A 20,188-nucleotide genomic window follows, 5' to 3' on the forward strand; every position below is an offset into this window, starting at 1 on the left:
TGGCAGCGACACCAGCAATAAAGGTAAAGCAGATCCATGACACCTGAGCCATAACATATGTTTCCTATCTCCTTTCCAGGCTTCTTGTAGACGGACACTAGAAGATTTCCATCTGTTCTTCGATTTAATATGCTTCCACCAGGAGCTCGAACCTACTGGCTAACATTGAGCCGGATTACAATACTGCCTCTCTGCTGGAAGGAAGAGGTTTTTGCAGGATGTTTGCCTGACCTTTTTTTGTTTTTATAGTGTTTTCATTTATTTTTTATTTTATTTTTTAACCTCTTTAATAAAAATACAAATAAAAAAAGTGCCCAAATTTTGCGTTTTGCTTTTGACAAATTTAAGAATTAACAAAATAGCTCCAAATTCTGTACACTAATCTCAAACTTTATTTGTGATGTATCATCATACTGTTGGACTAGAGAGAGAAGGTTTGCCAAGAAAAACAAAACATTAAGATTACATTTATTTATATATATAAAAAAATATTTTTGTGTGTCAGATTCCCATTATGGCTGATTTCACACATTTTGGTTTTGCTTTCATCGTATTTTTAGCAAAAACAGTATAGGTGAAATCAAGTGATTAAATGCGATTAAAGGGTTTTCCCACAAACAAAGTACATTTTACTTAATACATCTTGGAATAATAATAATTTCCACAATTGGATGTGATTAAAAAAAAATGTTCCTGTGCTGAGATAATCTTATAAATGTGCTTGTGCTGTGTACTGTGTAATGGTTGAGTCTGACCGTACGGGGACATGGTCTGATCATACCGAAGCTCCTGGGCAGGGGAGGAAGCAGAAGAGTTTTTACAGACATTACAGCAGGAGATCTATTAAAGATCTATTGATTAAAATATTGATTACAAATTAACTTTGTTGGTGGGAAAACCCCTTTAAACAAGTATTCTGGTTTCAGCAAATAGAGGTTATTCGATGCATAATGAGAGGCTCTGATAGGAGTTGATACAACGTATAATCCTATTTACTTCCAGAGGATGATCGCTTTTGTAATCATATGACAGCACACATGTGCACAGCTCTGATACTCGTGTGATTACACGAGCTGAATATATACACTACTGAAGGGGTTGTCCGCTCCAAATCGATAAGTCTGCAGTAATTCTGTGTCACTGCAGACTTATGAAACCCCCCATCGAACGCACTGTACACTGCTTGGATAGCTGGTTTCTCACCCAGGACCAGAGGGTATGCATGCGTTATACATATTCCCGGCCAGAGCCCATCTAGTGGGTGCAACATTGCTCTATACACTTGTACGAAGTAAGGCTGCATCCCGCCGACTAGTGAGGGGGCCGTCCAGTGGGTGTGGTCAACTAGAGGGCATGGCTTTGCTCCATACAACTGTATGGAGCGAGGCCACGCCCACTGGCCAGCAGCATGTATAGTGCATACATATCCTAGTCCCGGCTCAGAAACCGGCAAATCCTCGCAGTGCACAGTGCTGTGCTGGGGGACGGATTCATAAGTCTGCAGTCACATAAAGTGATAGCAGACTTATCGATTTGGATCAGACAACCCCTTTAAGGTCTATATTCACTGTGAGCAAGTAGGTATCCGATACAATACAATGTATATTAAAATGGTCTGATTTATTATACATACAATGTCACTTCTTGATCCCAGAATACAGCTGAGTATTTATTTTGCAAATTAAGAAAAAAAAAGTTAATACAATAAATATATTAAAATGACCTTTAACAAATTAACTATTCTTAAAAGATTACAGGTCGCTGCGGTAAGCAGAGATTGTAGTACGCGTCCGCGGCCCAGAAATCAGCGCCCTTCCATCCACACCATCCCTGAGGAAGAGAAAATCATTAGCTTTCTTCATAGTGTAATATAGAATATTCAAGAATATCGACTTGTAGAACCAAAGAATTTCTATACTTTCTGCTACAAGCGAAGTCTACATCTTCCAGTTTCCATACTTGGGAGATTCACGCACATTCCGCACAGGTGGATGCTATAACCGAGTATAACAGGAGAATGTGGACCAGGCTCCATCATCCATCACAGGTCATAGACTGGTCAGCTCCAATTATGTGGCTAATTTAACTGCTTCAAGACCTTTGACGTAAAAGGATCATCAAAGGTCATGTCCCTGCCTTTGATGCGGTCTCAGATGTTGAGTCCGCATCTTGAACCCACACACGATAGCGGACCTGATCTGTGGTCATGTGCCGCTAACATCCACCTGCAGCTGTTAACCAGGTAAATACCGCTGTCAAACAGTGACAGCAGCATTTAAAGTGAATCTGAAGGCAGTATTTTGCTCAGTAAACTACAGGAACTATTATGTTTGTGCTGATAAACTGATTAAAATGATATCTGGGGTGAGAGAATCCATCTTGTGGTTCTTATGTAATAAGTGTTAGATGTTTTCAGTTAATGAGATACTTGTGCTCCGGGGCAGGACTATAGGCTGTGTCTTATCTTCCTGCTCTAAGCCGGAGAAACCAAGGAAAGCAGCAGACCTCTATGGTTGTCACTGCCAGATTGCTATGAGCGCCACCCTGAGGTCGGCGCTCATAGCAAGTCAGCAATTCTGCTACATACAGGTAATCTGATTAACGCATGTACTGTATGTAGCAGAGGCGATCAGGTTATGGAACTTCTAATCTATTCTAGACTATTGAAGCATGTCAAAAGTAAAAAAAATAAAGTTTTTAAAAGTATTAAAAATTTTTTAAAATAAAGTTCAAATCACCTCCCTTTCGCCCCATTCAAAATAAACAAAAAAAGAAATCAAACACACACACATTTGGTATCGCCGAGTTCAGAATATAAAAAAAGAATTAACCCAATAGCTAAACGGCGTAATGAGGGAAAAAAAAGTCAAAAAGCCAGAATTACGCTTTTTTGGTCGCCGACACATTGCATTAAAATGAAATAACAGGCGAGCAAAAGATTGTATCTGAGCAAAAGTGGTATCATTAAAAACGTCAGCTCGGCACCCAAAAAATAATCCCTCACCCAACCCGAGTTCACGAAAAATGGAGACGCTATGGATATCTGAAAATGGCACCATTTTTTTTAATTTAAAAACAAACTGGAACTTTTTTTCACCACTTACAGTAGATGAAAAAGAACCTAGATATGTTTAGTGTGTAAGAACTCGTAATGACCTGGAGAATAATATTGGCAGGTCAGTTTAGCATATAGTAAAAAAAACAACAACAAAAAAAACAACAGGTTTTCCAGTACACGATATGTTAAAACAAATGGTGTAGCTCACAAGTACAATTCGTCCTTCAAAAAACAAGTCCTCACATGGCCATACTGACCGAAAAATAAAAAAAAGTTATGGCTCTGGGAAGAAGGGGAGCAAAAAACGAAAACACATAAACGAAAATACCTCCGGGGGTTAAGGAAAGTCTGGAGAGCAATGCCTCTTTAAAATCCAGAAGGCTTCTCTGTTAAAGGGAACCTGTCTGCAATTTTTTGGGTCCCAAACGATCATCTATATAAAGTCCCCGTCATGTTGATTTTGCCCATACCTTTGTATGACAAATCCGTGATTTCAACTTATTGAAAACCATTGGAAAATTTTTAACAAATAAACTAGGAATGACATCAGCGATGCGAGATCTCGGGTGGGAGAGCAGGTCACAGAAAAGAGTGACCTGTCAGTCAGTGACAGTAGGCCGGCGGCACATGAGGGAGAGGCCCCCTGCAATCATGGTTCAATTGCATACAAATATGCTGATGGATTTCTACAGAACGGAGACAGACTTATCTAACAAAGGTATGGATGTCATCAACACTACAGGGATTTTACATAGCTGATGTTAGTTCGAGGTCTAAAAACCTGCTGACAGGTTCCCTTTAAGTAATGCACGACTCGGTCAATTAACCCTGTTATGAAAAGTCTGGCTTGTAAAGTCTCCAGAATGAACGATATTGAAATATTTAGCTACACTGAAAAGGTTAACTGCTTCTAAGTTAATGGACTCCCCACAATCCTCCTGCATTCTCACTTAATTCGATAGGTCTACAACCTATATAAGATAAGAGGGCACAAGTCACACTGGACACGATAAACCGCAATACTCTGTATGTAGTTTGTCAGGTACCGATACTATTTCTGGTGCCTTTAGTTGTGACTGTATATCTGTAGCACACACACTTCTGATCTCCGCATCTACATCATCCTAGACATTGTAGCCACCGCTTGGCCTGATTCTTACCAAGGCTCTGGAGAAGGGCTGTGGAGGTCAGAAACGTGTCACATGATTTTTTTTGTATATTCTCTCCTATATGTCCTTATCGTGAAATCACTGCATCCATTTAGCTCCTGTTAAACTATGTGCACACATTGAGCATTTGCAGATTTTTCTGCATCAAAAATCAAACCAGAGTGTTGGCAAGAAAAACCGCTGAGTAAAATATTTTTGATGTGTCTTATTCATCCATTTTAAGGGTAAAAACAATAATCACCTGACGAATGAGCAAAACACTTGTTCAGCAGGTGAGATTATCTTTTTCTTTGCCTTAAAGTCCATCATTCTCGCCAGCATTTCATCCTGTGTAAGCAGGACATGGCATCATCTCCACACAACGATCCATTACAGATCATTCCTGGAGCATTCGCGGCCGGCATGTGTAAACAGGTTAATGAACGAGCGCTGACTAGAAACAATGTAGACGGTCCACGGACGCTTAACCCTGTGCATCGCAAACGAACCTTAACCCCTTCACCCCCAAGGGTGGTTTGCACGTTCATGACCGGGCCAATTTTTACAATTCTGACCACTGTACATTTATGAGGTCATAACTCTGGAACGCTTCCATGGATCCCGGTAATTCTCACATTGCTTTCTCGTGACATATTGTACTTCATGTTAGTGGTAAAATTTCATTCAAATAACTTGCGTTTATTTGTGAAAAAAATGGAAATTTGGCAAAAATTTTGAAAATTTTGCAATTTTCCAACTTTGAATTTTTATGCCCTTAAATCATAGAGACACGGCACACAAAAAACTTGATAACTAACATTTCCCACATGTTTACTTTACATCAGCACAATTTTGGAACCAAAATTTTTTTGTTGTTAGGAAGTTATAAGGGTTAAAAGTTGACCAGCGATTTCTCATTTTTACAACACCATTTTATTTTTACGACCACATCACATTTGAAGCCACTTTGAGGGGTCTATATGATAGAAAATACCCAAAAGTGACACCATTCTAAAAACTGCACCCCTTAAGGTGCTCAAAACCACATTCAAGAAGTTTATTAACCCATTAGGTGCATCACAGGAATTTTTTTGAATATTTAAAAAGAAATGAACATTAGCTTTTTTTCACAAAAAAAATACTTCAGGTTCAATTTTTTTTATTTTACCAAGGGCAACAGGAGAAATTGGACTGCAAAAGTTATTGTGCAATTTGTCCTGAGTACGCTGATACCTGATTTGTGGGGGGAAAACGACTGTTTTGGCGCATGGCAGAGCTCAGAATGGAAGGAGCGCCGTTTGACTTTTTCAATGCAAAATTGGCTGGAATTCAGATCGGATGCCATGTCACGTTTGGAGAGTCCCTGATGTACCTAAACAGTGGAAACCCCCTACAAGTGACCCCATTTTGGAAACAAGACCCCCCAAGGAACTTATCTAGATATGTGGTGAGAACTTTGAACCCACAAGGGCTTTACAGAAGTTTATAACGTACAGCGGTACAATTAAAAAAATATTTTTTCCACAAAAATTATCTTTTCACCCCAATTTTTATTTTCCCAAGGGTAACAGGACCCTAAAAGTTATTGTGCAATTTGTCCTGAGTACGCTGATACCCCACATGTGGGGGTAAACCACTATTTGGGCGCATGGCAGAGCTTGGAAGGGAAGCAGCGCCATTTGACGTTTTTGGCTGGAATTGAGATTGGACATCATGTCGCGATTGGAAAACCCCTGATGTACCAAAACAGTGGAAACCCCCCACAAATGACACCATTTTGGAAACTAGACCCCCTAAGGAACTTATCTAGATGTGTGGTGAGAACTTTGAACCCCCAAGGGCTTCACAGAAGTTTATAACATAAAGCCGTACAATTAAAAAATCATATTTTTTCCACAAAAATGATCTTTTCACCCTCAATTCTTATTTTTCCAAGGGTAACAGCACCCTAAAAGTTATTGTGCAATTTGTCCTGAGTACGCTGATACCCCACATGTGGGGGTAAACCACTATTTGGGCGCATGGCAGAGCTCGGAAGGGAAGCAGCGCCATTTGACGTTTTTGGCTGGAATTGAGATCGGACACCATGTCGCGATTGGAAAACCCCTGATGTACCTAAACAGTGGAAACCCCCCACAAATGACACCATTTTGTAAACTAGACCCCCCAAGGAACTTATCTAGATGTGAGGTGAGCACTTTGAACCCCCAAGGGCTTCACAGAAGTTTATAATGCCAGGGCATGAAAATAAAAAAATCGTATTTTTTCTACAAACATGATCAATTAGTCCCCAATTGTTTTATTTTCCCAAGGGTAACAGGAGAAATTGAACCCCAAAAGTTGTTGTCCAATTTGTCCTGAGTACGCTGACACCCCATATGTGGGAGAAAACTACTGTATGGACACACGTCAGGGCTCGGAAGGGAAGTAGTGACGTTTTGGAATGCAGACTTTGATGGAATGGTCTGCGGGTGTCATGTTGCCTTTGGAGAGCCCCTAATGTACCTAAACAGTGGAAACACCCACAAATGACCCCATTTTGGAAACGAGAACCACTAAGGAACTTATCTAGATGTGTGGTGAGCACTTTGAACCCCCAAGGGCTTCACAGAAGTTTATAATGCCCGGGCATGAAAATAAAAAAATCGTATTTTTTCCACAAACATGATCAATTAGTTCCCAATTTTTTCATTTTCCCAAGGGTAACAGGAGAAATTGGACCCCAAAAGTTGTTGTCCAATTTGTCATGAGTACGCTGACACCCCATATGTGGGAGAAAACTACTGTTCCGGGGCTCGGAAGGGAAGCAGTGACGTTTTGGAATGCAGACTTTGATGGAATGGTCTGCGGGTGTCATGTGCGTTTGGAGAGCCCCTGATGTACCTAAACTATTGAAACTCCCCACAAGTGACCCCATTTTGGACACTAGACCCCCCCACGGAACTTATCTAGATGTATTGTGAGCACTTTGAACCCCCAAGTGCATCACAGAAGTTTATAACGCTCGGACGTGAAAATAAAAAAATCACTTTTTTCCACAAAAATGATATTTTTGCCCCCAATTTTTTATTTTCCTAAGGGTAACAGGAGAAATTGGACCCCAAAAATTGTTTTGCAATTTGTCCTGAGTAGGCTGATACCCTACATGTGGGGGTAAAACACTGTTTGGGCGCATGGCAGAGCTTGGAAGGGAAGGAGCACCATATGACTTTTTCAACTCAGAATTGGCTGGAATTGAGATCAGAAGCAATGTTGCATTTGGAGAGCCCCTGATGTGCCCAAACAGTGGAAACCCCCAATTCTAACTCCAACCCGAACCCCAACACACCCCTAACCCTAATCTCATCCCTAACCCTAACCCAAGTCCTAACCCTAGCCCTAACCCTAATGGAAAAATGGAAATACATTTTTTTTAATTTTATTATTTTTCCCTAACTAAGGGGGTGATAACGGGGGGGTTGATTTACTATTTATGGCGGTTTTTATGTTTGGCAGCTGTCGCACGCTAAAAGACGCTTTTTATTGTAAAAATAGTTTTTGAATCACCACATATTGAGAGCTATAATTTTTCCGTATTTTGACCCAACGAGTCATGTGAGGTCTTATTTTTTGCGGGACGAGTTGACGTTTTTATCGGTACCATTTTCGGGCACGTGACATTTTTTGATCGCTTTTTATTCCGATTTTTGGGACGCAGAATGAACAAAAACCAGCGTTTCATGAATTTCTTTTGGGGGAGTGCGTTTACACCGTTCCGCATGCGGTAAAATTGATAAAGCGGTTTTATTCTTCGGGTCAGTACGGTTACAGCGATACCTCATTTAGGTTGTTTTTTTATGTTTTGTCTGTTTTATGCAATGAAAACTATTTTATATAAAAAATAATTATTTTTGCATCGCTTTATTCTGCGAGCTATAACTTTATTTTTTCGCTGATGATGCTGTGTGGCAGCTCGTTTTTTGCGGGACAAGAAGACGTTTTCAGCGGTACCATGGATATTTATATGCGTCTTTTTGATCGCGCGTTATTACACTTTTTGTTTGGCGGTATGATAATAAATCATTTTTTGCTTCGTTTTTTATTTTTATTTTTTAAGGGGTTCGCTAAAGGGGTTAACTAATGGGACAGTTTTATAGGGCGGGTCGTTACGGACGCGGCGATACCTAATATGTGTACTTTTATTGTTTTTTTTTATTATTTTCAAAAAATGAATTTATTGGGGAATATTTTTTTTTTTTTTTACTAATTTATTTGGCGATTTTTTTTAAAATTATTTTTACACTTTTTTTTTTATTTTTTTTTTACTTTATTACATAGTCCCAGGTGGGACATCACTGTCCTGTGACAGATCGCTGATCTGTCACATCACAGATCACTGTGACAGATCAGCGATCTGTCACAGGCAGTGCCGAAGGCTTCCTCATGCCTGCGCTTTCCTGCAGGCCCCCGTCGCCATCTTGGATTCGGGGGCCTGCAGGAAAGGAGCCCCCCGCAGCAGCGCTGCACAATGCACTGCCGTGGGGGGCTCAGGGAAGCACGGAGGGAGCCCCCTCCCTGCCGATGCTTCCCTTTAACTCCCGGTACACAGCGATCATGTTTGATCGCGGTGTGCAAGGGGTTAACGTGTCGGGGGCGGTCCGTGACCGCCCCTGACACATTGTGCCGGGTGTCAGCTGTGATAATCAGCTGACACCCGGCCGCGATCAGCGGCGCTCACCACGTGGGCGCCGCTGATCGCTGAGACGTACTATCCCGTCCATGGGCATAGGGGCCCAGGTCCCATGGACGGGATAGTACGTCGGATGGCAGGAAGGGGTTAAGTTCTGTACATTACGCTACATTTTCCACATTACCTTTTCCACAATGGTCTGTAGATCTTCTGCTCCTTTGTAATGTGGATCTAAAATTAAGTATTTAATTTCTCCTGTTGTCTCACTCCAGTTTACGCCAAGAATTGTATGTGCCAGAACACCGCCGCCTGAGCAAAGACAAAATTCTGTGTTACATGATTTCCATTGCTGGGATCACTATTCATAAGCAAATCCCTTTATCCATAAAATACTGCAGGAGAGCCCCCTTTAATGATCAGGCAGAGCGCTCATAAGGCACTCTGCCTGATTACCAAGAGAACTTTGGGGCTTTATGACCGGTTGGGACCAGGAGAGGAAGGTGTTCACAACGTTCAGCTTTCGAGTCATCTGCCCAAAGAAACGTACAAATTCAGCCAATCAATTGGTCCTACTGTGAGAAACGCAAAATTCCCTGTGGTGCATGCGCTGAATTTAGTATACACAACATGGAGCGCAGACAGGTGAGAGAAAAGAGAGGACGGCTCCTAGTAAGCTGGATTATTCATTACATCATAATGTGATTATTCACATGTCTCTGAGACAGATTTGTGTGCAGAGCTGTGCATAAAATGCGTGCTGCCGAGCGGTGTGTGTGTATAACGTGTTCCAAATTATTACGCAAATTGGATTTAGATTTAAAGGGAATCTATCAGCAGGCTTTTGCTGCTTCATCTGAGATTAGCCTGATGTAGGCAAAGAAAAGCTGAATCCAACTATGTATCACTTAGTTTACTGGGTGCTGCCGTTCTGACACAATCAGAGCTTTTAAATTTAACCCACACCAGCCTCTGTATATACAACGTCCATAGACAGTGAGCTGCCCATCACAGGAGGGGCGTGTCTGACTACCAGTCATGCCCTGCTGTGTCCCAGCAATCATAAGCTCCTGGTGCTAAAACAATCATTACAGGTAAACAAAACCTGAGCTTGTTAAGAGAGGCATCACTGAAATCTGTGTTTCAACCCCTACAGCATGCTGTCTTCAGATTACACAGAAAAACCTGCTGACAGATTGTTTATTTTTCAAACTCCTGGATGGTATTGTGTGTCAGGGCTCCGGGAATCACTGAAATCAATCTCAAACCTGTGATATTTAGTTTGCCAGCTGAGCCCAAGTAACGGAAAACTACTTAAAAAGGATGTTCCACATGATTAAGCAGCCACAGGTTCCACATCGCATTTGAAGCTGCTGATGCCCTTGGAGGCCCAGGAACCTCAAGGTGTAGGATCCTCCTGAGACTTGCAGTTGTGCATAAACCCACTATTCAGCCACCCCTAAACTGTGCTCACGTGCTGACATGGTTGCTTTGGGCCCAGACAAACATGAAGACTCATTTTAAAACGGTCTTTTTTACTGAGGAGTGCCCCAGGCAACCCCGGATGGTCCAGATGGATGGAGTAGTGGATGGTCATCTTGTCCCCATAGGACTGCGAGGTCAGCAAAGAGGCGGCTGGAAATCATGGGAAGAGAGCTGATAGAACCTTTATATACTTAAAAAGGGCCTGTCTGATCACTTTATTCCATGGTAAGAAATGTGATTTATCCTCTAACGGCTGATGATTTGAACCTTATACTGACCCATTTGCATCGACCATTTAGGAAAATCAGAGCAAAATAATTTGGAAAGTGATGTACAGTGTATGCGCTGCCGAGCAATGCGCGTGTATAACGTGTGCTGCCGAGCTATACACGTGTATAACGTGTGCTGCCGAGCTATATGTATCATGTGTGCTGCAGAGCTGTGTATAATGTGTGCTGCTGAGCTCTATGTATCATGTGTGCTGCAGAGCTGTGTATAATGTGTGCTGCTGAGCTCTATGTATAATGCGTGCTGCAGAGCTGTGTGTATAGTGTGTGCTGCAGAGCTCTATGTATCATGTGTGCTGCCGAGCTATACACGTGTATAGCGTGTGCTGCCGAGCTATACACGTGTATAACGTGTGCTGCCGAGCTATACACGTGTATAACGTGTGCTGCCGAGCTATATGTATCATGTGTGCTGCCGAGCTATATGTATCATGTGTGCTGCAGAGCTATATGTATCATGTGTGCTGCAGAGCTATATGTATCATGTGTGCTGCAGAGCTATATGTATCATGTGTGCTGCAGAGCTATACAGTTGTGGCCAAAAGTATTGACACCCCTGCAATTTTGTCAGATAATACTCAGTTTCTTCCTGAAAATGATTGCAAACACAAATTCTTTGGTATTATTATCTTCATTTAATTTGTCTTAAATGAAAAAACACAAAAGAGAATGAAGCAAAAAGCAAAACATTGATCATTTCACACAAAACTCCAAAAATGGGCCAGACAAAAGTATTGGCACCCTCAGCCTAAGGCCTGTTTCACACATCAGTTTTTTGCTTTAGTTATAATCCGATAAAATGGCTGACAACGACTCAGTTCTTGGACTGATGACAACGTTTGTCACCGGACCGTTATTTTAACGGATCCGTCGAAGAATTTTAAAGGAACCGCTGAGAGAGAGAGAGAGAATTTTTTCGCCGCCAGAACAGAGTTTAGGGTTAAATTTCCGAGAAAGGCAAATCCTCTGGGCATGCCCAATGTCAAATGCGGATCCACAGGTTAGCCACAGCGCCATGGGCTTTAAACTTCTTGATGACACTGCGCACGGTAGACACAGGAACATTCAGGTCTTTGGAGATGGACTTGTAGCCTTGAGATTGCTCATGCTTCCTCACAATTTGGTTTCTCAAGTCCTCAGACAGTTCTTTGGTCTTCTTTCTTTTCTCCATGCTCAATGTGGTACACACAAGGACACAGGACAGAGGTTGAGTCAACTTTAATCCATGTCAACTGGCTGCAAGTGTGATTTAGTTATTGCCAACACCTGTTAGGTGCCACAGGTAAGTTACAGGTGCTGTTAGTTACACAAATTAGAGAAGCATCACATGATTTTTGGAACAGTGCCAATACTTTTGTCCACCCTCTTTTTTATGTTTGGTGTGGAATTATATCCAATTTGGCTTTAGGACAATTCTTTTTGTGTTTTTTCATTTAAGACAAATTAAATGAAGATAATAATACCAAAGAATTTGTGTTTGCAATCGTTTTCAGGAAGAAACTGAGTATTATCTGACAGAATTGCAGGGGTGTCAATACTTTTGGCCACAACTGTATGTATAGTGTGTGCTGCAGTGCTGTGTGTATAATGTGTGCTGCAGAGCTGTGTGTGTATAATGCGTGCTGCAGAGCTGTGTGTGTAATGCGTGCTGTAGAGCTATATGTATAGTGTGTGCTGCAGAGCTGTGTGTGTATAATGCGTGCTGCAGAGCTGTGTGTGCACGGTGGCTCAGTGGTTAGTGCTGCAGCCTTGCAGTGCTGGGGTCCTGGGTTCAAATCCCCACCAAGGACAACATCTGCAAGGAGTTTGTATGTTCTCCCCGTGTTTGCGTGGGTTTCCTCCCACACTCCAAAGACATACTAATAGGGAATTTAGATTGTGAGCCCCATCGGGGACAGTGATAATTATGTGTGCAAACTGTAAAGCACTGCGGAATTTGTTAGCGCTATATAAAAATAAAGATTATTATTATTATAATGCGTGCTGCAGAGCTATATGTATAATGTGTGCTGCAGAGCTGTATGTATAATGTGTGCATACTGTACAAGCGTTCAAGTGATCGGCGTCTAGTTCGGCCAATACTGGGGAAATGTGACGGCATACACACTACACAAGTTGTCACGATTTGGCAGTCTGCAGATACGGTGACAGGAGACCTTTGTCCTAAACCTGGACAACCCCGATAAACTTGGTGCCTTCATTTTCTAAGAGGAGCAGACTTCTTATTAACCCTCTGTCTTACTTTAGAACACTGAGGAGACAGTACCTAGACCATCAATGATCTACATCCTTAAGCCACTGGGAAAGTTTTAATTACTGAAACAATATTTTCTTCCCCCCTATTTTTTGTTGTCTTAACCTGGGTGTCTCCTACAGTGAGAGGAGCCTAAGGGCCTCGTCACACATAGCGATCTCGGTAGCGAGATCGCTGCTGAGTCACAAGTTTTGTGACACAACAGCGATCTCACCAGCGAGATCGCTGTGTGTGACAGCGATCAGTGACCGGCCCCCCTGCCGGTATCACTGATCGCTCTTGGAAAGCCCTGGACATTTCTTTGATCGCTGGTCTCCCGCTGGCCAGCACGCATCGCTGCGTGTGACAGGCGAGAGACCAGCTGGTAACTAAGGTACACATCGGGTATCTAAGGGACGCACGTCCCTTAGAAACCCGCTGTGTACCTTAGTTACCAGCTCCCTGCTTCAGCGCGCTGGTAACTAATGTACACAGTGACGACGCTCGCTTGGTCGTCGCTGGTGCTGATCGCTGGTGAAGCTGTCTGTCTGACAGCTCACCAGCGATCATGTAGCGACTCACCAGCGATCCTGACACGTTGATATCGTTGTCGGGATTGCTGGTGAGTCACTATGTGTGACGGGGCCCTTAATCGGCTTCTGGATAAATTCTGATGTGTAACATTAATACTGAACTACACAATGGGTCATCTTCTGGTTCCGGGTAACACCGTCAGCACTTCCCCGGTTTTCACTCCCGTCACATACGCCATTGTGTAGTGTGCTTACCGATCATCACAGGAGTCCCTTCTGTCTGGAAGTGACTAACAAGATCCCTTCCCCTGGATGCCAGCTCTGTACCTTGACTGTGGAGGCAAAATAAAAGCTCAATGACACCGCCAGAGCTGAAATCCCATGACCATCATACCGCCTGTCAGTAGGAAGTCTGGTATATAGCAGTAGGTTTACATGTGCTGATCTGTAATTTCCTGGTCTGATAACACAAGTAGATTATGCAATACATTGCGGCCTAAATTCTATGCCATTATCTTCTGTGAAAACTGATACTTAACTATTATCCAAAAATGATCACCCCCCTTCTAACATGCTGCCGGGCTCTACTGCATATTACTACTGGAGACAACAAGCAGCAGCCAGACAAATGCCCAAACCCAACCCGGGGTCGGACAGTTTACTGAATCCTTGCCGGCTGTTGGGTTGTATGGCCAGATAACAGACATGCACTTACCTGGCCTAATTTATAGCGCAATCATTGTTTTCATTCTTGTTTCTTATATTTGTAGTACACAAGAAAATAAGCAACTGTGTAATATATCTCATCAGAGAAATGTACTTCTTTCTCCTCCTGGACTGATCTTTCCCTCTCAATTCATAAGTAAAAGGTAAATGCAGGAAGACGAATGTTCCCATTACGAGGATGGAAGATGACAGTTGGTGCTTTTAAAATTCATTAGAGGAGGGCAGAGCTAGAAGCCAACACAGGCATCCTGCAGAAGGTTCTCCTGAAATGACGGGTACAGTTCTCCATAGAACTTTAGAAGCACCAACTGTCATCTCCTATCTCAGTAATGGGAAAAATGGTAACCACTGAAAAAGGTTTGAGCTGAGAATTGAGAATATTGAGAATAAATGATCAGTCCTGGAGGAGAAAGAAGCAGATTCCTCTGATAAGATATATTTCAAAGTTTCTCATGTTCACATGCACTATTGATTTGTGGAGGAGGGTGGGGAGATTATGCTTTTCCCCGTTTTGCTGTCAGTGCTCTGGAATTGCCCATTTTACACCCAGGAGCTGAAAACCTGTGCAGATGAAAAGCTAAACAGTTTGGACTGGGGATTGATACGTTTCCTACACTGATACAAGGTATCACGCGATCCGGCCTGGAGAGAGATTTATGTGCCAAGACTGGATATGATTGGAGTTAAACCTGAGCGCTGACAACTATCTGGTCTGGGTATTCAGCCTCCGGTTGTCGAATGCTTCCATTCACTGACAGCACTTTAAAAATGGTAAGAAAGTGGAATTGTATGCAACCTGCTGCTATAGGTGCAATGAAGGTTCCTCTAAGAATAAGAAGCGTCAGCTGGAATTTGGGGCACTCACCTGACAAACAGAATTTTGGATGTGACACCGAGCAGCTGGTTGAGCACCAGCTGGACCTCTATGGAGCCGATCCACTGCCGGGAGCCAACAAAGCTTGCGGGTTTATCTCCCACATCAACCAGAGCCTGTGAAATAAAGACTGAATCCATCAAATGAATATCGACACGCTGCACCGACGGCGGCCTCCATCACGTTACAACACTGCTGCCCTTATACGGAGCTGGGCGAACACTGGCATATGTGCTGCTGACGTCCTACATGGGCACGTGCCCAGATTTACCACAGCAGATGAGCAGCACATCACTAGCGCATGCGCAAGATTCAGAAGAAGCTGCTGCACAAAGGACAAGAGCCGGGATGGCGTCACTATTTCTGCCCCTGGCAATGCCAAGATGGCTCTTTAAAGGGAACCCGTCAGCAGGATTGTGCGGAGTAACCTACAGCCACTGACCTGTCAGCAGGATTGTGCTGAGTAATAATCTACAGACACCGAACTGTGAGCAGGATTGTGCTGAGTAACCTACAGCCACTGACCTGTCAGCAGGATTGTGCTGAGTAACCTACAGCTACTGACCTGTCAGCAGGATTGTGCTGAGTAACCTACAGCTACTGACCTGTCAGCAGGATTGTGCTGAGTAACCTACAGACACCGACCTGTCAGCAGGATTGTGCTGAGTAACCTACAGCCACTGACCTGTCAGCAGGATTGTGCTGAGTAACCTACAGCCACTGACCTGTCAGCAGGATTGTGCTGAGTAACCTACAGACACTGTCAGGTCGGCGATTGTTTCCTATTCCTCAATGGGTAAGATTGCAAAGTGCTCATAAAAAAGAAAGCAACTTGACAAATCAAGCTCTTCTGGAAGATTTTCAATTATGTGTATTGCTTAATGCCTTGGGTGTCGGGCATAACTGCAGTCTATGGAAAGGTGGCTGGTCTCCTAGGTAAGGAGCACAGCGCTTACAGGCTTTTAGCTACAGAGCTTGTAAGTGCTGCTCTGATGCTGACTTGATGTCTAGAAGTTGTTTTTTCTTACAGCATTGGAGAGCACACAGATTGCTTTGGTGGTCCAACCATGCCCTCAGCCCAAACTGGTCAATCAGCAGCAGCTGAAGCGGCAAATCAGCTGCGGCTAACAAGGGCCCACGGTGTACAACTGAAGACAGAACATGAGACAAACGCTTTAATCGTATTGTACATATAGTGCGCAGCATTTCAAAAATAAAGTAGCATATCTGGCTTTCCACCCAGGGGTGCCTAAATAAATAGAAAATGAAGATAAGACCACCTCTGCAACATTTCAGATTTCTCAAGTATAACACAGGTATCAAGCATAAAGAGCATTTCAATCCAATTAGGTCTTGGGATGCGTCTACGCTGCGGTTGAACATATGGGCAAAATCTACCCACGGGTGGCAAGCCAATGACTTTCACAATCATGCGTCCATTGGTGGACCACAGGCTATAATAATACAGTGAATCTAATTCCACACTATAAATTGTGAATATATAGGAGCAATAATCAATCAACACGCTCCAAGACAGATGGTATGCTGTCAATCAAAAATAATCTCAAGCATGATTTAGCAGGATTTTTGGAGTATGCTTGAAATAAAAGCCTTAGTCCAAGAATAAGCACTAGTTAAAGTCAGGACCAGAGTTTGGGGGGAGGGGAGGTGGCAAACTGGTCAATTGCCCAGGGCCCCAACTCTTAGGGGACCCTAGCATTTCTATTCCAAGGTCCAAGAAGTATCGTTTCTCCTTGCAGAGAATGACATGCTAAGCATGCCCAGATGAGGAGACTTAAAGCCGCAATGCTCCTCTGGGAAATATGCAAATTGTCTCTTCAAAGAGAATAAATGATAAGTCCTGGAGGAGAAAGAAGCAGGTTCCTCAAAGTCACTTCAACAGTGATGTGGTCCCTAAAAATATTGTTTTGTAAGTTTTGTTGGCAAATTAAAAAATTGCTTCTCAACCATTCTAACTTCTTAACGAAAAAAATTATGTTGCAACAATTGTGCTGATGTAAAGTAGACAGTTGGATAGGTTATTTATTATCGTGTGTGGTATAACTATCTGATTTAAAGGCATAAAAATTTAAAGATTGAAAATTGGGAAATTTGCAAATTGTCAAATTTTCATAAATTTAGGTAAATCATATCAACCAAAATTTACCACCAACATGAAGGACAATAGGTCAGGAAGAAAAAAAACACTCAATCACTTGGATCCCTGCAGACTTATTACCATATAGAGGGACAACGGTCAGATTTAAAAAATTTGGCCTGGTCATTAAGATCAAAATTAGCTCCGTCACTGAGGGGTTAATGAATGAGATAGGAGATGATGGATGGTGCTCAAAGTTGGATGGAGAACTGCAATGGTCGCTTCACGAGAACATGCGGCAGAATGGCTGTGTCTGCCTCTAGCTCCTCCATCCTCCCTTTCTCCACAGAATCTTACACTCGCCATCTCAGCAATGGCAAAATATGTCTTGGCTGTAGATATTACCCATGCATCAATAGAGAAACATCAATCTCTTAGGAGAAAAAAAAAATGAATATTCCTTTAAAGGAGTTTTCCCATCTCCAGGATTCTGTGCTAATAAATAGTAGGTGTAATATATTATTTTTATTAATAATAATGATATTAGCAAATCCCTGCAATTAGAAAAGTAGTATAGTTTTCCTGATTCGCTATGTCGCTTTCCCCATTTCGGGCATTGCAATAGCTTACGTATCCATAGTTATAACCACTAACAACTAACGGTCATTATATCAGTGGCCGAAACCATGAATAACTAAGCCACTGCAAGCCATAAATGGAGAAAGCGACATAGTGAATCAGAATAACTATTCTACATTTCTAATTGGAGGGATTTGCTAATATTATTACATCTGCTACATATTGGGATAGGATTTTGGAGATGGGGATACCCCATTAAGGTCATCTTTTCATCCAGTAGTGAATGGTATAAAAATCATGATTATATATATATTTTCCTCTTATTGGCACCGATCTCTGATATTAGCAGCACTCAGTGTGCCCCTGTGATGAGCAGCAATGACCACTACCTGCTGAATCTCCCTGTGTGGTGGGATGGATCTGTCACTATAACCTTGATAATTGAACCAGGAGCAGATGGTCTGCAGAGAACGGTAGGCGCAGCCCCAGCCATTGTCATCCATACGGTCCTGCATGTAGTGATGGTAACTATAGACTCCTTGTACCATGGAGACCTACGGAGAGAGGATAGATTAGTGGTAAAAGCATTGATCACTATTATCTTTTAGCAGCGACCATGTTTTTGTAGGCACATACACATTGTCCTTTTGCTTATTGTCACAAACCTGTCAGTAAAATGTTCGATTCCCTGCACCATAACCAGAGGGGAAATTCTGCTTTTCACAGTCCATCTTCAAATCACTGGGATGTCTGCGGTATAGGACACGTCCTCCACAGATCGACATGCTCTTTGTAACTAACTTTTAATTTTGTCAAGATGAGGATCCATAAAAGGGTTGTCCAGGCCTTAAGGTACAAGTCTGCAGTCACTCTATGTGAATCCTGACAGCGTGGCCGGGATTCTCCGGTGCCGGAATCAGCGAGCACGTGACCGCAACTATGCGATTTGCTTACATGTGGTCACATGCCAACTAGACTTGCCCGACCTCGCTCAATGCAAGTGTATTTAGTGAGGCCGGACACATCTAGTCGGAAAGTGGCTGGAAGTGTGAAAATCGCAGTTACAGTCACATGACCGCCTGCAGTGAATGACTGCAGACTTGAACCCTAAGGCAGGATAATCCCTTTATACACCCCTCAATTAAAGGGGTATTCTAATGAATTATAAATCACCAAGCCCCTGAATAGATAATAAATGTTATATCGGTGTTTCCCTGCTCTTGTGCCCCCCCACAGAATCATAGAATATTAGAGTTGGAAGGGTCCTCCAGGGTCATCGTGTCCAATCCCCTGCAGGATTCACTAAACCATCTCAGACAGATTCGGTCCAGCCTCTGTTTGAAGACTTTCATTGAAGGAGAACTCACCGCATCTCGTGGCAGCCTGTTCCACTCACTGATCACTCTGTCAAAATGTTGTTTCTAATATCTAATCTGTGTCTCCTCCCATTCAGTTTCATCCCATTGCTTCTAGTCTTTCCTTGTGCAAATGAGAATAAAGATGATCCTTCTACAATGTGACAGCCCTTGAGATATTTGTAGACAGCTATTAATTTTGATCTTAGGGTGTGTGCACACGTTGCGGATTCTGTTGCGGATCTGCAGCGGAATTGGCCCTGCGGATCCGCAGCAGAGCGCAGAGTCTGCTGCGGTGTACAGTACCCTTTTAGTCTATGTAAATTGAAAAACGCAGTGCCCACGGTGCGGAATTTTCCGCGTGGATTTGCTGCGAATTTGAATCCGCAGCATGTCAATTCTTTGTGCGGATTCCGCAGCAGTTTGGTATCTGCTCCATTGTAGAGGTGTCAAACCGCAGGGGAAAACCACAGGCTAATCTGCAGTAAATCCGCAGTTATTTTGACCTGCGGATTTAGACAAATCTGCAAGGATAATTCCGCAGCAGAATCTGCAACGTGTGCACACAGCCTTAGCCTTCTTTTTCGCAAGCAAAATATTCAACCATTGGAAATTGTTTGCAGACCGGTCACCATTACATAGTTAAGTAGGTTGAAAAAAAGACCTAGGTCCATCAAGTTCTCCCTTTCTCCACCAATTGTACATTTCGTCACTAAATTAACTATAACCCACAATGTTATGTGTATCAAGGAAATCATCCAGCCCTGTTCTAAAAGCTGTTCTAGTGTCTGCCATTACTACCTCTTGTGGTCGGGCCTTCCGCAGTCTGACTGCTCTAACTGTAAAGAACCCTCTCCCGTTTAGTTGTCGGAATCGCCTTTCTTCCACCCATAATGAGTGCCCCCTAGTAATCAGTATGGTCTTTGCAGGGAATAAGTCATGTGCCAGTGTTTTGTAATGGCCACACATATATTTATACATATAAATGAGATCTCCTCTGAAGAGTCTTTTTCATAAGCTAAACAAGCCCAACGTTTCCAACCTTTCATTATATGAGAGGACTTCCATCCCTTGTAATAATCTAGTTGCCACCTTTGAACTGACTAATTTCTGAATGTCTTTTTTAAATGTGGGCCCCAAAACTGA

General features: G+C 42.7%; 1 protein-coding gene across 1 annotated transcript in view; it reads right to left on the minus strand.

Annotated features, from left to right (window-relative positions):
- Nucleotides 1–369: 369 nt before the first annotated feature.
- Nucleotides 370–20,188, minus strand: part of UFSP2 (UFM1 specific peptidase 2) — a 33,403-nt gene continuing 13,584 nt past the window's right edge. Inside the window, exons 8-12 of the mRNA XM_073578633.1 lie at nucleotides 18,077–18,241; nucleotides 15,002–15,126; nucleotides 13,666–13,742; nucleotides 9,060–9,184; nucleotides 370–1,830 (exon numbers count right to left, since the gene is read on the minus strand). Coding sequence (XP_073434734.1) covers nucleotides 1,744–1,830; nucleotides 9,060–9,184; nucleotides 13,666–13,742; nucleotides 15,002–15,126; nucleotides 18,077–18,241 — 579 coding nt within the window. The 3' untranslated portion in view covers nucleotides 370–1,743. The remainder of the gene's footprint in view (nucleotides 1,831–9,059; nucleotides 9,185–13,665; nucleotides 13,743–15,001; nucleotides 15,127–18,076; nucleotides 18,242–20,188) is intronic.

The sequence above is a fragment of the Dendrobates tinctorius genome, unplaced genomic scaffold (assembly GCF_039654945.1).
Source record: "Dendrobates tinctorius isolate UK_male_01 unplaced genomic scaffold, ASM3965494v1 ptg000008l, whole genome shotgun sequence".
In the NCBI taxonomy this organism is placed as follows: Eukaryota; Metazoa; Chordata; class Amphibia; order Anura; family Dendrobatidae; genus Dendrobates; species Dendrobates tinctorius.